Below are 15150 nucleotides of genomic sequence, written 5' to 3'. Positions count from 1 at the left end.
TGTTCGTTCATTTTGAACAATGTGTTAGCACCATTCAACATCCAAGAGCAAAGTAGGAATCTAGGATTGAGGAGAATGTGGGAAGAGAGATAAAAAGAATCCTCCATTGATAAGTTTAATCAACTGAATACAGCTAATTTACACACATTAATTACCACCATAACACAAAATGCAAATAAAGGGACAGAAAAAAGTTGAGGAGCATAACACAGAAGTGGAGCAGAAAAAAGAGAACATGTGAAAGAAACCATGCAAGACCCAAGGATCATGATTAATCTTTTTCAAGCTCTGGTCTTGAAAGGAATAGCCCTGATGACTATCTGATGGTAAATTGCAGCAAGAGCAGCTCCAATGAAGGGTCCAACCCAGAAGATCCACTGCAAGCAAAGAGAACTTTTAAATCAATCTCTAACAAGGTCAACAAAGAGGAAGAATGGTGAATGCAATGCAGAGAAATACTTACATGGTCATCCCATGCCTGGTCTTTGTTATATATTATGGCAGCTCCAAGACTCCTGGCTGGGTTAATACCAGTTCCAGTGATGGGAATGGTGGCCAAATGAACCAAGAACACTGCAAATCCGATGGGAAGGGGAGCCAAAATCTGCAATGTAGTGTGAAGAAAATACATTAAAAAGGCCTACACAATTCAAGTACTTCACCAACAACAGCCCTCTAATTTTAAGTAAAATTTTGCAGAGAGTGGAATGTATTAGACAGTGAATCCCAATCCTTTTTCATCTTGATGTGGCTAGTATTTAGTTTCAAATACCCAAAAAGCAAAACTAGAATTTCAATTACTAAATCCTTGCCACGTCAGCATGAAAAAGGATTCGGGACGCATTGTCCAATAAATCCCACCAAACTCCTTAATGTACAAACTGTATCTCTTTTGCTCTCCAATAGTTTTGAGCATAAAAGGACAGGCCAATTTAGAAGTAGATACAGAAGAAATAGGATGGGGGAAACGAAGAGAAGTAGAAGAGAATCAAAGAAAAATTAAGAGAAATTCTAATTCAATATATCCCAACACCCAAACTAGGTAAAAATAACACTAGTAAATATTCATAATTACTATAAATATTTACTATTATCATTTTTATCTAGACTTTGAATGTTTGGATATTGAAATCATTTTTTCCCTTTCTCCTTTCCTCAGTTTTCTCCAACTTCGAACTTCTCCCCCATTTTTCCAATTATCAAAACCATTTGGTTTTGAACACACCTAATCATTGTACAAGAATCATTATAGCATCACTAACATATGGCCATTGAAATTCTATCCCATCCCACCAATATTTTGACAAAAGCAACGTTTGTCTCATACTACCAATGTGCTGCTTTTATCTTTTGTGGGAAAATCATGGTAAATTAGGGTGGCCATTTATGAGTGATTCTAGATTTTGCATCTAACAAACATAAAACAAACATATATGTAGGTTTGGAAGTCTCAATCCAAACTGAAGGGGGAATAAGAGGGTATATGTAGTTAGGTCATCATCTAGGAGTTCATACAAGAGGACCTCAGTCTTAAACTTTTTCCTTTTCTTTTTTACAAAGCTCCCCAACTTGGTCTGCAGTTGAACCTAGATAAAACTTTAAAAAAGTAGACATTGTTTTGCACTTCAAAACCAATTTATATGTCGTGCTTAGGCACTAAAAGTCCCCTTCTACTTGACATCTCTAGAATAATACCCATACAGATGGTTAGATCCACTACAATTAATAATAGATCTTGCAAAATTAAGTTATGTGAAACGAAAGATAATGATTAAAAGCAGATAATCTACGTCATGTAAATTAAGAGCCAAGTAAAACATAAAAGGAGAAGAAGAAAATAAGACATACAGGAACATGAGAGTCTCTGGCGTTTCTCTTGGCATCAGTAGCAGAGAGAACAGTGTAGACAAGAACAAAAGTGCCAATGATCTCAGCACCAAGACCATCACCCTTGGTGTAGCCATGTTTAACAACGTTCGCTCCACCACCCAACATCTCATACCGGCTGCCTCCTTGGAATCCCTTCACTACACCAGCTCCACAGATGGCACCAAGGCACTGCATGATGATGTAGAAGACTGCCCTTGTAAGGGACAGCTTCCTTGCTAGGAACAGCCCAAAGGTCACAGCTGGGTTGATGTGACCACCTGAAGTTACAAAAAAAAAGCAGATCTGGTTATTAAAAATCTTTTATAAAATAATCTTAAGCATCCTCAAGAACTTAGGTTAGCCTAAGGTTTAATATGCAAGAAAAAGTTAAAGCTTTGCACTTAGCCAAAGAAACCAAAGCCAAAACCTTTTTTTTTCCCTTTTTTTGGGGGTTGAGGTTTGAAAAAAAGTAGCCACAGAAACCAAAAACTGCAAACTACCCATTAAAAGTTTGAGCAAGGTGACCTGAAATTCCAGCAGTGCAGTACACAAGAGCAAAGATCATGCCACCAAAGGCCCAAGCAATGCCTTGAATACCAACAGTAGTACATTTGGTCTTAGACTGAGACACACCCATGACAGTCAAGATGGTGATGTAAAGGAACAAGAAGGTGGCTACAAACTCCGCAATGCCAGCTCTGTAGAAAGACCATGACTTGAGTTCACCGGGCTCAAACAATGGTGCAGGTGGTGGCTCCTTGTAGTCCTTGTCTGTCTGGGCTGATGTCCCAATAGGTTGCCTCTCTGGAAACTTGTTTGCTCCTAGCCTAACATCCTCCTCTTTGCCCTCCATCTTTTTCACCCACTCAACAAGCAAAGATTGAAGGCTTTTTTTTTTTCTTTTTCTCTCTCCAAAGAAACCCAAGGCAGATGAGTGCAGCTGAGAGAAAGCTGAAGAATATGGCGACTTACATGGTAACTTTATAGATGAGACAGTGTAGTATTTGGCTCAAAGCAAAAATGGGTTGTCTTTAATTTTCATTTTTGTCTTTTTTATAAAAAAGTGATTATTTAATTTATAATTATAGTATTTTAATCTTTTTAGTTATTGTATTAAGGGTATGATTAGAGTTTTTGGAAGGATTATCTGGAAAGAGCAGAGGATGTTGACAGGTTTCCTGTTGGTTTGTATACCTTTGTCCTTATCCTCAACAGAGTTTCTTCATTTTTTTTAATCGAAAAAAAAACTTCATTTTTGTTTCAAATATTTTTAGCTTGATAAGCTGTTCTGAGACATATGATTATCTACCTAACATCATAATCAGAATAAAAAAATTTCTATGGAAATTATGAGTTCGAAAGGGTAATATTTATTAAAATTAATTAAATTAATAAAATTAGATTACAAATTAAAAAAAATTGACCCTCTGACTGCACCTTTCAACCCTTTGGACGGGTGTGATTTGTTTTTCCAAACTTGGTTTGAGAATGTTGTTTCAGCATTTATGTCACTTTTGTGAAGTTATAGGGACAAAATAGTCATTTTTGGGACCCCGGGTACCATTTTCAGTTCCGCGACGAAACGGGATTTTTTTTGCTTTAAACGGTAGGAAAATGAGAGCCACAATCTAAAAGGTCGAAGGAAAAATGGGAAACAGAAACAAAGAAAAGAAAATCAAACGGTGGATAAAAATTGACCGTTTAGGTTACCGTTGGAGAAAGTGACAACCACGTGGGAGCGGGCAACGGCTATTTGTGGTAAACCAGTTGAGAGTTAAATTACTGTTTTATCCTTATCACCTGACATCGTACATTACATGGACGGGGTCCCATTCGTAGTTGGCAATGACATTATTGGACCACCAAAAAAATCATGAAAATGGTGTGGCATTTGCCATTATTACAAGGGGAAAGTTCATGAGTGGTGGAGAAAGACTCACTGCATTCCTTCAATAACTCAAGTACGAGCATCCATGACCAAACTGTGTGCTAATTACCTTTGTTTACAAATGGATTCAGCTTGGTTAACCCTAAACATGATGAAAAACAAGAAAAAGAGAGTTTGGAGTTTGGACCACATATTCATTTTAAAGTAACTTTTTTTTTGCTGTATTTATTCCTTTAGCCAGTGAGGGACTGAGGGCAGATCCTCCACATAGTGATCCTCTTCTTTTTAACTTTTTATGTATGAAAAAAATAGCAGACCAATCATGGTAGACAACTCATACTCATAGGATACCCTCACATGATGCATTAGCCCCACACCCTGCATGCCCTTAGCCCCCTTGCCAGCTGAAACCAAAATACCCATTACAAAAAAAAAAAAAAAAAACACCCTACAGCTACAAATCATCACCCAACGAACCCCTTTTCCTTTGACACTTGGCAAATATCTTATGTCCAACAAAGTGGCAAGTAGGTGTCAATGAAACACGTGGCAATCACCTATTGGTGGCCTTGACTGCTAACAAAAGTTATTATCCCGCCAGACCCGGCTAGATTAGAGTATTTGTTTTGGGAATATTATGAACCGGCTTCCTTGCCTCCATGAATTTGCAACTTTCGTTCTTTTTTAATTTTCATGCAAAAAAACCGCCATCATTGGCAATTTTGATTGTACTTCTTTCTTTGAAAAATATTAAGTGAGAAGCTGTTAGGTAAAGTTATGCCATAATAATATGTGATTATGCGTTATATTACGAGAATTAATATGTTATTTCTTTTTAATTTTTACTTCATTCAATAATTTCAGCTGAAGCTCGTGCAAATTATTGAAGCATTCTTGTCCCATGAAGGTTGAAAAATGACCAATCATTCATTTTTAAGCCTTTAGAAACTCATGCTCGTGAATTCAACTTTGTTGCTCTGTTATACTTGAGCTGTCGTGATCGTTTCAAGATTTTGGATATCAAAGTTTATTGCTGTTATTTGCTTCCACAAATAAAAGTTTATGGCTGATAATGACTCTCTTGGGAATATTTGAGAATGTTGATTCTGATTCCTTCAAATTCCATTTCAGTTCCACATGATCAGGAAGAAAATTACTCTAAGATAAATTTTAGGGATGAAAATTTACAAATCAAGGAACCATTTCAGCATTGCAGCAGGCCAACCCAGAAATTATATTTTAGCCACAAGAGAAAGTAAAAGAAAATTTAGAAAGAACTACATTTGTTAGGTTAATTCTCTTAAAATTCCACCATTGAATATGTGTGCCACACACTACAAACTCTACAATGCATTTACAAAAAAAAAAGAAGAAAAAAGGGTATTACTTTTTGTCGTTAAACGCTTCGCTATGTTGGGGTTCGAGCTGGAGATGGGGGCAGGATCTTTCTGATTCTCCTCTTTTCCAGAGAACTCCTGGATCACCTTTCTTTCTTCCTAGAGTCAAAAAGATTCCTGCAACAAGGTGTGAAATTTTTGTCAGCCGATGGTAAAGGGACTGAGGCTTTCAACTCAAACTGGATTGGACCCAAAAGGAGGGACGAAGAAAACTCCTTGTAGTAACAAAAATTACCAAATGTAAAAGGGACTACGTAAAGGAGTGCTGGTTGACCGTGACCTTCCATCAAATTTAGTGCCACGTATGGAACAAGAAGCTCTGCCATGGGTGAAAAAGGAGTAGAAAATTGCCATTTGCAAGACCAAGGTAACTGATGATTATGGCAACAAAATGAAGGAAATTTTCAGAAGTTGTCTTTTATTTATCAACAAACAAACCTTGTTTTCACAGTCACTGTAACAATAAAATATGGTTCTTTTTGTGTTTTTGGCCCATTCCATAATTAGTTGGCAACTAGTATCAGCAACGGCCTTTCAAAATGCTTGATGTTTTTTGAAGGACGAAATTTACTTTCATCCATTTTCAAATAAAGAATCAGATGGAAAACAATAAAAAAACATCAATTATGGTTTATATAGATTCAAGGAGGAGGGAAAAAAAAGACCAGACTGTCGAGGAACATCATGGGACTGAAATCTATTTACCTAGAATAGTTTTTGCTACATAGGAAAGGCTGACCATTTTTAATGTTTTGGATCTGATATAAGTCTGCCATCACGTTTATAAGCTGGATGGCTATGGTGATTGTTTGCAGCAGTATGTTCTGGTAGATTATAGCTTCCTCCAGAAAACATAATAGCTCCGCCATTCATCCTCAAACCCAGAGGTTTGCTAGTTTCCTGTGAAAGATATTGTTGGTTGACTTGTCTTGGAATGCTTAAACCACCATCTATACCCTGATGAAGTGGCACAGGAAATCCAGTTTCAATACCTGCAGTTGGGGTGTTGCTCTGATTGCAACCCATATTTCTAAATCCCATTAATGCAAAGCTTCGAATTCTTTCTTCTGGCGGGATAACTGGAAATGATCCTTGAAAAGAACTTGGTTCCAGCATTTGATTCACTCTTTCTGAATTGAAACCTCTTCTCTTCTCAGCAACCCTTGGCAGAATATTATTGCACATTGAAGCATCAAGCCCGTGATTTGCAACAATGGGCTCAGTTAGAACAGTGGGTAACGTTAAATACATCGAAGAAGGTGCCTGAACAGAGGAACTAGATAGAAAATTTTGAACAACAGACGATCCCAACTTTTCTCTGTTAGTACCGGACTCTACAGTTCTCATAGCTTGGCCATGACCACCTTGATCTTCAGGTACTTGATAGATATCACTGAGATAAACGGTCGTATTTAATTTTACACTTCTCTTCAAAGAACCAGCATTGCTTTCTGGAATTTCTCTAGCCAATACAAAACTCTTATGACTCTGGACTTGAACATTTTGGTCATCACAACTTGTTTGAAGATTTGGCTTCACAGATTTTGACGAAGTAATGAGCTCAGTTCCTTGTCCAGAGTCAACTCGATTTCCTAGTGCATTAAAGTAATCAGTGGAATCAGCAGCATTAATACATTTAGGAAATCTTACTGAAGATCTATTATTGCAGTTCTGAGTTCTCATGCCATATCTGAAGTTATTCTGATGTTGCCTGTCAATATTCTCCTCCTCTTCAAGCTGCACCTGCAGTTTGACGTTCTCCTGAAAGTTGCTATGGTGTTGCGCAAGGACTGTTTCCTGGAAGTTTGTTTGGTGTTGGACTTGGATACTTTTCTCCGAGTTATTCGGATGCTGGAATTGCATGCTCTCGTTGTGGGTTTTTTCATGTTGATCTTGAACTTCCTTGGATTTTTTAATCTGCTGCAACTGGACCTTCTCCCCTTTATGGCCACTTTTTCTCCTTTTTGGCTCTGGAGTAGTACCATCTGCCACTAATTTTTGCATTTCCTCAATCATCCATTTAAATAAATTTTCTCTTGTAACTTTAAGATCCTGTAGTAAGGAATCCATGAAGTTTTTAAGATCATCCAATGGATCAGGATCATAAGCACTTCTTGTTTCACCCTTCTCTAAATCAACTTCTTCAGGAGAATCCTTCTTCATTTTACTGTTCCGCAATTTGCTGCTTATGTTCCTGGTTTTCTGTTTCTTACCTTTCCCAATATTCATTAGATTCCCTCTTCCAGGATTCTCATTGCTTTTCCTCTTAAGTCTACTAGTTTCATCATCACCACTTGAAATCAAGCTTGATACCAGCTTATGCTTTTTGAGCAGTGGTCCGGAACTTGATTTTGAATCATCGCATGAAGAATCAATGTCATTGTCTTCGTTCCTCCTGAACTCCCAACGCTGCTGAAATTCCAGTTCTCCCATTTATGCTGGGGGCAACACTACAACCAGAACTTTGCAAAAACTTAGGACCATATAATGACTCAGAAATTTTTAAATCACCAATATATCACATATCACATTTCGAGGCCCCCAAGAGAATCTAAATGTAAACAATTAGCCCACTTATCATCAAGGTCAGAGGAGATTGATAGTAGTATGATAACTGTTATACACTAGAAGTGCTGCTCAGTGCTTATTTCAAGATCAAATCTGCAACTTTCAGTACAACACCCTTTGAGGCTTTGACAAGTTAATCCTGCAAAGTAGAAGTAAAGTATTAGATTGTTATGGCATAGCAAAGAACAATCCAATATGAGTGAGAGTGAGAGCATATAACTTCATAGTAAGTGTAAAAGTTCAATAATATCAATCATATGACTATATGAGTCAAAGCAGGAACTGAATGAAGTCTGACAGATTCCCTTATTCTAATTCTGGCAGGAACTTCTATCATTGAGAAAGATCCAAAAGAATGAAAAACTAAATGCAATACACAGAGAACAAATGGAACCGAGATGTTAAAGCAAGGTGAAAATTCAGTTCCTTAAAGACTAAATACCTACATTTACAGGGAAAGCTCAAATTTCTACATAAACACCTACAGACAATCAAGTGATTCAGTGAAATCCGGAAGCCTCAAGCTTTTTCTGTCAGAAAAGACATAAAGTTGCACAACAAAGTACAAACTACTCGTGGATACAATATACGCCACTAAGCCACCTTAACACATAATCTGAGCAGCTACAAATTAAAGAGTGTTATCAATTAGTAATGAAAAAGGATTGACGTTAATATTCAGAACCTAATAAAAAGGAATTCAAGTTACAAGAAATTTCTTGTTTTATGATCTTATGGACCCAGAAATATGATCAGAGGTACTACAGATAGGTATAAAACAATAAAAAACTATAATAAGTCACAGCAAATAAAAAAAAAATACTTGGGTTGAAGTCACCAGAGGAACGAGATACATGATCACAGGAATTCCAAAACTATATCACCAATGGAGAAAAACCAACACTTTTTTTTTTTTTATAGTTCCAGTTAAAAGAGAAGATTTTTCCTTACCATAAATCAGTCGATTAACACTGAGTTCAAACCAGGATGATTCGTCTCCTCTCATCATCAATCATCATAAACTCCATGTGTCACAACTTACTAGCTAGAGCTTCTCTCACTTTCCTCTCTCTCTCACTCTCAGCATTTATGTCTACAGTCCCTCTTTGAAAGGAAAGAAATTATGCATTTTTGTCCTTCTCTTGCTGCGTCATGTTGCACAGAAAGAGGAAAAAAAATGAGTCAGCGAGTTCGGTGAAGTATAGCAGAGAGAGTAATGGGATAATTTTCAGGCGGATGATTGCTCAAGCTTAAGCGTTTGAACACTTGCGTTTCACTAGTATTACTTAATATATATATATATATACACACACACACACACACATATATATTAAACAATGCATCTATTAAGGTTTTAGGCCATCAAAATCAGGGCACGAGTTGGCTTTTTCCTGTCTTCGCTTTCCTCCAAACTTTCTGTTTTGTCTTTGATCTTTTATGAATTAAAAGATTTACCTACCATGTGCATTTTCCAAGATAATTCTCTAGCCTTAGTTGGAGCTTTTACTCTCTTCCACTGATTCCCTTTTACAGAACTAGGGCTCATGTAAAGCTCCAGCTGGTAAAAGATTTTTTCTTTTTTTACTCGTACCAATGTTTCATGTGAGAAATAAATGGGTTTTTTCTATTCTTATTCATGATGAATATAGCGGGCAATGCTTTAATTTTCTGCTCAAATATGCAAGGATTTTTCCTTTAACAAGAAGAATTTCCTTTGCTTATCTTCTAGTTATAGCTTGCCCTTTATTTCTCCAATTATAGAAACGTGTTCCTTGGATGATAAGTTCAAAGATCTAAGTTTATGTTGAGTTTTTAGAATAAACGTAATTGCATTTTAACCAAATAGAGTTAATAAAATACAAGAACCAACTCAGAATTTAACTCAAATGATTTATGTAACAATCTTAAAATATAACATCCAACAGATTTAAAATTCAAATCTAAGCATTTGTAACTTTTTCTTCTATCCTCGCTTGAGGACTCTTTGTTAAAAAAATTAAGTACAACCATGCTAGTGAGTTGAATACTTGAAAAAATGATTGACATGTTCTAACAAACGACTGAGGAAATCAATGAGACTTTTAGGAATGTCTATGATTCTTGGGACAACTTGATTAACAAATTTGATTGCTCATCATTTTTTGCAATAAAATTCTTATTCATAATGATTTTAAGATACCTAATATGCTACTTTATTTTTATTTGAGTTTTCACCCTTAACATCGATTGAAATGGAAATTGTTTAAGGTATTTCGTGGGTTCCAGGCTTCCAGCTTAGCAGCAGTGTACCCCTGCTAAAGATTGCAGCATGGCATTGATGTTTTAGGGACTGCAAGTATTTGCAGCTTATTTGCATATCTACTATTATTAGACACAACTATTTGCAATATGAAATCAATGTCTGAAACTAACACTCATCCTTACAACAAAGCGTCACCAAAGCTGATTAAACGTTGGCTCCTCATTCAGGATTTTAGGATAGAGAAAGGTGGGGATGGAGAGAAGAGAAGAGAAGAAAAGAGAGAAAGCCATTGGAGAGAGAGAGAGTTGCAGTGAGGTTTTAGGACTGGAATATTTGAAGCTGCACGGCGTCGTTTAAAGGTCGAACGTTTTAAAATTGTTTTAAGTTTTTGGATTTGAAAACCATGGATTATCTTGTTGGACCTCAGGTCCATGTAATCGTTGGGCTAAAATTAATTTCATTATTTTTTTTTAATAAAGATTTTTAGGTTTTATCTAATATATTTTTTATCTGTTCAAAAGTCATTTCATAAATTTAAATTTAAATATCATCTTATATATCATAATTTATAACTTATAATAAAAGCAGAACCAAGGGATGTTTTAAAAAAAAATTGAAAGGCAAATGCTGGAAACGGAACTAAGGGGAAAAGCTTCTAGATTGAAAAACAAACCAGAAGATGCTGCAGCTAACAATTAAAAAATTTAAAAGAGAAAAAGGGAAGGAGAAAGAAAAAAGGAAAAAGAATAAGGAAGCTTAGGTTTTAACTGTGGAATGAAGATGATATAAGGAGGTTTGACAATCACAATGAAACTGCCAATCGGAACCACTTTTTCATCTTCGCCTCTGCCTCCGAACACGAACAATTTGATTTGCGATAGTGTGGGGCATGGGTGCGGCCAGGAAGGGGAAGAAATTTTAAATTTCTTATGCTAAGGATTTGAGGATTCTTCGTCCTGTCTTCTTTCACTCTTCTTTTATTCTTGGTATATATTTAAATTTAAAGTTATTATTTTCTTTTTAAATTTATTAAAAAATTGCTTTTTGGATCGTCTAATCGATTGTTTTTAATGGAATTAGTGTATTAATTTTTGAGATTATGGTTACGGTGAGCTGTTTTGACTTTTCATATTCCAAGCTAATAGTTTTAAGGTTCGGCTGAAGTAGCTGACATGCGTGCTCTTAAAAACCCCTAAATCAGTTTACATCTGCTTGGTCTACCTTTCACTCTTCTGATCTTAAACCCAGATCACCAGCGCTCACTCCTTGCTTCTTTTCTACCAGCGACCCACCTATGATGTATGGTAATGTTTTTTTTTTTTTTAACTTTTTTTATCATGATCATTGATTAATTTTTCATTTTCTTGAATTGGTGATGTTAGGATTTTTATTGATTTAGTACCTGAAATTGAAAAGGTGAAGGTTTTATTAATTTTTATTTATATTTTTATTGACTTAGGACCTGAATTTGAAAATGTGAAGGTTTATGGGTGAAATATTTTTATTGATTTAGTGAAATTTGGTTTTCCATTTGTCACTTCTCGTAATATCTATTCTTGAAATATTAAGAGGGAGGACGAGACACTTGAATTGTTTCTGTGAAAAAAAATTTTGCAGATAATATTTTTGGTAAGGTTTAATATGTTTAAGAAACATACAGTTATTGCTCCTAGGTTCCATGCATTATACTTGAAAGCTATGATCAATGTATTCACTGATAGTTCAGAAAGAACAACACAGAAATTTGAAAAGCTTTTAGATGGAGAGCATTTACGTGGAGGAGATGCAATTGAGTTAGACCTTGAAGCAAAGTTTTCAAGCTTAGCTCTAGATATTATTGGACTTGGTGTTTTCAATTATAATTTTGGTTCTATTACAGAATAGTTTCCTATGATTAAGGTCCGACAATACTTTCTAGAAAGCATTTTTTGCGTCTAGAGCACCTCAGCATGGTACTCTATTTCTTTTAACTAATGGATAACGAATAGCTGAGTAAAAAAATAAACACTAACATGTATGAAATTAAAATGGTTTCTATCCTGCTTCTCAATTTTATTTCGTGTTCATGTAGTTGGCGTATCTAATTAGCTATTAATTACTATGCCTATGTCATACCTGTGCTTACTACTTAATTCAAATAGTCATGTGAAGAATTATATGATCATTCTTACCATTGTGAGTTGCTCAATCCTTTTCATGGATGACAATTTCTCATACTGTCTTAAACTTTTCTCATCATAATCTGATGAGCAAATTTGAGATTTTCTTATTTTTATCCTGTCCCATCTCCTATATGCTACTTATATTGTATGCATTCTTTCCTCTCTAATAGTTCACATTTAACCTATCCATTCTAGGCCTGAGATAGGATGCACATGGCATAGTCGAGCATATGGTTTATAGATGTTGGTGGGATTGTGTTGTTAGGTGCTAATTAGGACTAGCAGAAACTACAAAAGAGTTTGGGCTAAAGTTTTGATGCAACTGTGGCTAATTATGACTTTATAAAAAAATTATTTTTGTAAAAGAAGGGAAATATCAATTGATGTTGGTTGACTCTGAAATGAGGCTTTGTTGATTAAAGTCCTGCTTTTTTGTGATTCAGTCCAGTAATCTGTTTTCTTAACTTGCTTTTTTTTTTGGTACGGAAATGAATATAGCTATAATTTAGTTGAGTGAAAGAAGAAAAGATCAATAATCATAGTAGGCGAATGAATGTTACCATAATAAGGACATATAAACATGTGGTAATTGTGTGTGATAGCTCAACCATTTGCCATAACATTTTCCTGGCTAGGCTCTTATGCCATATCTGTTATTTTGGTAGAGTGAAGCATGTTGAAACCGATGCTTCTGGAGGATCCAAACTTGGCATGGATCCAATGCTGTCATCCATTAGTTAATATGAAGTGAACAAATCAAGTACCAAGCTTTAAATTTCTTTCAAGTGATAATTATTTGGGAGTTCAATCTATAGAATAGATGCTTGGGTTCATTTTTATCATGGCATAAGTTTCTGCATTAATATGTGTACAGGTTATCATTTTTGTGAACAGAAAAACTGTAACTTTGGATTTAAGTCTCATTTCAATACTGTATTTTTTAAATCTATCATATATTAATGAATCTTTATTTTATTATGTCCTTTATGGAAAAATTTAATTTCTAAAGTTATCTAATATAAACCTGTAAAATAACAAAATCATTATATTTTCTTATAATATATTTTGTTGCTTTTTTTTTTTTTTTTAAATTTTTACCATTATTTTAAAGATAAAACCCATAAGATTTTGACTTTGTTGTATCTATTAACATGAAAATTTTTCAATAGATTGTCAATGAATTGGATTTCCTCAAATGAAACTTTTCAAAATATGAATTTGTGTTTGATGCAGGAGATTGATAGGTTATCTTTGGTGGTAGCATTCATTGCTCAATTTGCTGTAAATATTTTTCAAGCAAGGATGAAAGAGTTCACCTTGAAGGTATTTTGGAAATTTTGATTCGATTTCTTTTTTAATTGTTTTGCAAGTTGATATCTTTCATTGGTCAATGATGATATTGGCCGTTTTTTAATCTTTATTATTGATATTTGTATGCTAAACTTCTCTTAGATGAATGGATATTGTTGAGCTTATATTGTTTAGATAGAAAAACATTCAAGGCTATGTTTATTTTAAGTCATATACATTATATAAAAAAATACAAATCAACATTCATTAATTTACTTATTTTGAATATATTATATATTTTTTAAAATATCATTATTCTTATTTCCACAACGTAATGCGGTCATGCATTTTAATAGATTTTTAAAGCATTCCAATATAAGATTGGAGTGTCACACATACATTACTTTTGTACAAAAATTTTTATACATCAAAGTTTTCATTGAATGATTTTCATTGTAATAAAGGTTTTGAAAACAACTGACATCAATGAAAATGAGATTAAAAAGAAATAATTTATTATTATTATGAGCCCATGCTTTAAGAGTGAATTTTGAAATTGTACTTCTATTTATTGAAATTTATATTTTAATTTTTTAATTTTTGAATAAAAAATATAATTGAAGATGTGTATAACAAAAAAAGTTATTAATGCAAATGACAAATTTTATTAATGTACTTTCAATTTCATTATTTTTGGAGAAATGTAACTGAGTTTAAAACTTTCACAAAATACATAATGTCAATGATAAATTTTTATCAATTTCATCATTTTATATAGAAAGAAATAAAATTAAAAATGATGACAAGATAAAATATTGATTTTTAATATAATAGCAAATTCAACCTTAATGTCGATCAAAATCATTAAAATTTCTCATGTCTCATCACGTGTTTCATTAAGTTAACATTGTATTTGTAATGCAATTTACGAACAATACGTCTTTTGTTTTGCTAAATAAAAAAATGTTACCATTTGAATTTAAAAGAATTTAAAATCTTTTTATCAAAATTCCGAGTTCAAATCCAAGTGGGAAAATCGTAACAGCCTTTTTTTTTATTATTTTTTTGTTGCCGTCGTTGTAAATATGGTGGATGTGGTAACAGTTTCGGGGTTGTTATGAAGTGTCAGCAGCAGCAGTGGACCGGTGGTTCCTGCGTTTGTTATGTTGGGGCCCGACTCAAACGGTCCCCAAAGCCCGATTGGTCGAGAAATGGACGGCTTACCCAAAACGTAGGCCATTGATTTCTTACATGTAATCAATTGGTCGTCCTTTAGGCTTTCACCGTCGCTAAATCTTTTTCTGGTGGCTCAACATATTTGAATAACGAACTACATTTCTTGTAAATCAAACAATAAAAAAACCATAGGTTGAGACTGTAGAAATATTTGGTGTCATTCTTGAAAATTTAAAAATATATTTATATAAAATTTGAATTTCAAATTTGTGTTTAGATTGGTAAGATCTTAGGAGTGCATTAATATATTTATTTATAATACCAATTATAAATTGTTCCATAATAAATTTAGAGAGAATATATATTTGAGCATTTGATTAAGATTTTTTTTTTTTTTGAGAAATAAATTCAGCTTCAGAGTTCAGATCATCTTCAACCTTAATTGGGCATAAATCTTTTTTATGCCACATGAAGGACAGCAATTTTCAAACCAAAAAAAAAATGTGAAACAAGTTGACAACGATAACAATGTCACTCTACCAACCTCTGACAGCAACG

The 15150-nt window shown here is 34.2% G+C and overlaps 2 protein-coding genes and 1 long non-coding RNA gene across 3 annotated transcripts; 1 reads left to right on the top strand and 2 right to left on the bottom strand.

Annotated features, from left to right (window-relative positions):
• Window positions 1-83: 83 nt before the first annotated feature.
• LOC111306702 (aquaporin PIP1-3-like) lies at window positions 84-2822 on the bottom strand. Its single transcript, XM_089765503.1, has 4 exons — window positions 2395-2822; window positions 1849-2147; window positions 464-604; window positions 84-377 (listed from the first exon to the last, which is right to left on the bottom strand). The coding sequence occupies exons 1-4, from the start codon at window positions 2720-2722 to the stop codon at window positions 282-284; spliced, it is 864 nt and encodes a 287-aa protein (XP_089621629.1). The 5' UTR covers window positions 2723-2822; the 3' UTR covers window positions 84-281.
• A 2966-nt stretch (window positions 2823-5788) lies between these two features.
• LOC111302441 (uncharacterized) lies at window positions 5789-7663 on the bottom strand. The gene has a single exon (XM_022898356.2). The coding sequence runs from the start codon at window positions 7585-7587 to the stop codon at window positions 5899-5901; it is 1689 nt and encodes a 562-aa protein (XP_022754091.1). The 5' UTR covers window positions 7588-7663; the 3' UTR covers window positions 5789-5898.
• A 2890-nt stretch (window positions 7664-10553) lies between these two features.
• Window positions 10554-13687, top strand: LOC149516714 (uncharacterized). Its single transcript, XR_016345022.1, has 2 exons — window positions 10554-11268; window positions 13360-13687. It is a non-coding gene; the product is annotated as an uncharacterized LOC149516714 (long non-coding RNA).
• The last annotated feature ends 1463 nt before the right edge of the window (window positions 13688-15150 follow it).

Source organism: Durio zibethinus, chromosome 9 (assembly GCF_047325235.1).
Source record: "Durio zibethinus cultivar Kanyao isolate XHJ-2024 chromosome 9, ASM4732523v1, whole genome shotgun sequence".
NCBI classification, from domain to species: domain Eukaryota; kingdom Viridiplantae; phylum Streptophyta; class Magnoliopsida; order Malvales; family Malvaceae; genus Durio; species Durio zibethinus.
This window is presented reverse-complemented; position numbering and strand designations above follow the sequence as displayed.

What these genes read in the sequence shown, in the direction of transcription:
- LOC111306702 (XM_089765503.1), bottom strand. Translation starts at nt 2,722, where the DNA reads ATGGAGGGCAAAGAGGAGGATGTTAGGCTAGGAGCAAACAAGTTTCCA. An exon ending in CTGCACTGCTGGAATTTCAG is followed by an intron (nt 2,148 to 2,394) that starts GTCACCTTGCTC and finishes TTGTAACTTCAG; the next exon opens with GTGGTCACATCAACCCAGCT. An exon ending in CCAGAGACTCTCATGTTCCT is followed by an intron (nt 605 to 1,848) that starts GTATGTCTTATT and finishes ACTACATTGCAG; the next exon opens with ATTTTGGCTCCCCTTCCCAT.
- LOC111302441 (XM_022898356.2), bottom strand. Translation starts at nt 7,587, where the DNA reads ATGGGAGAACTGGAATTTCAGCAGCGTTGGGAGTTCAGGAGGAACGAA.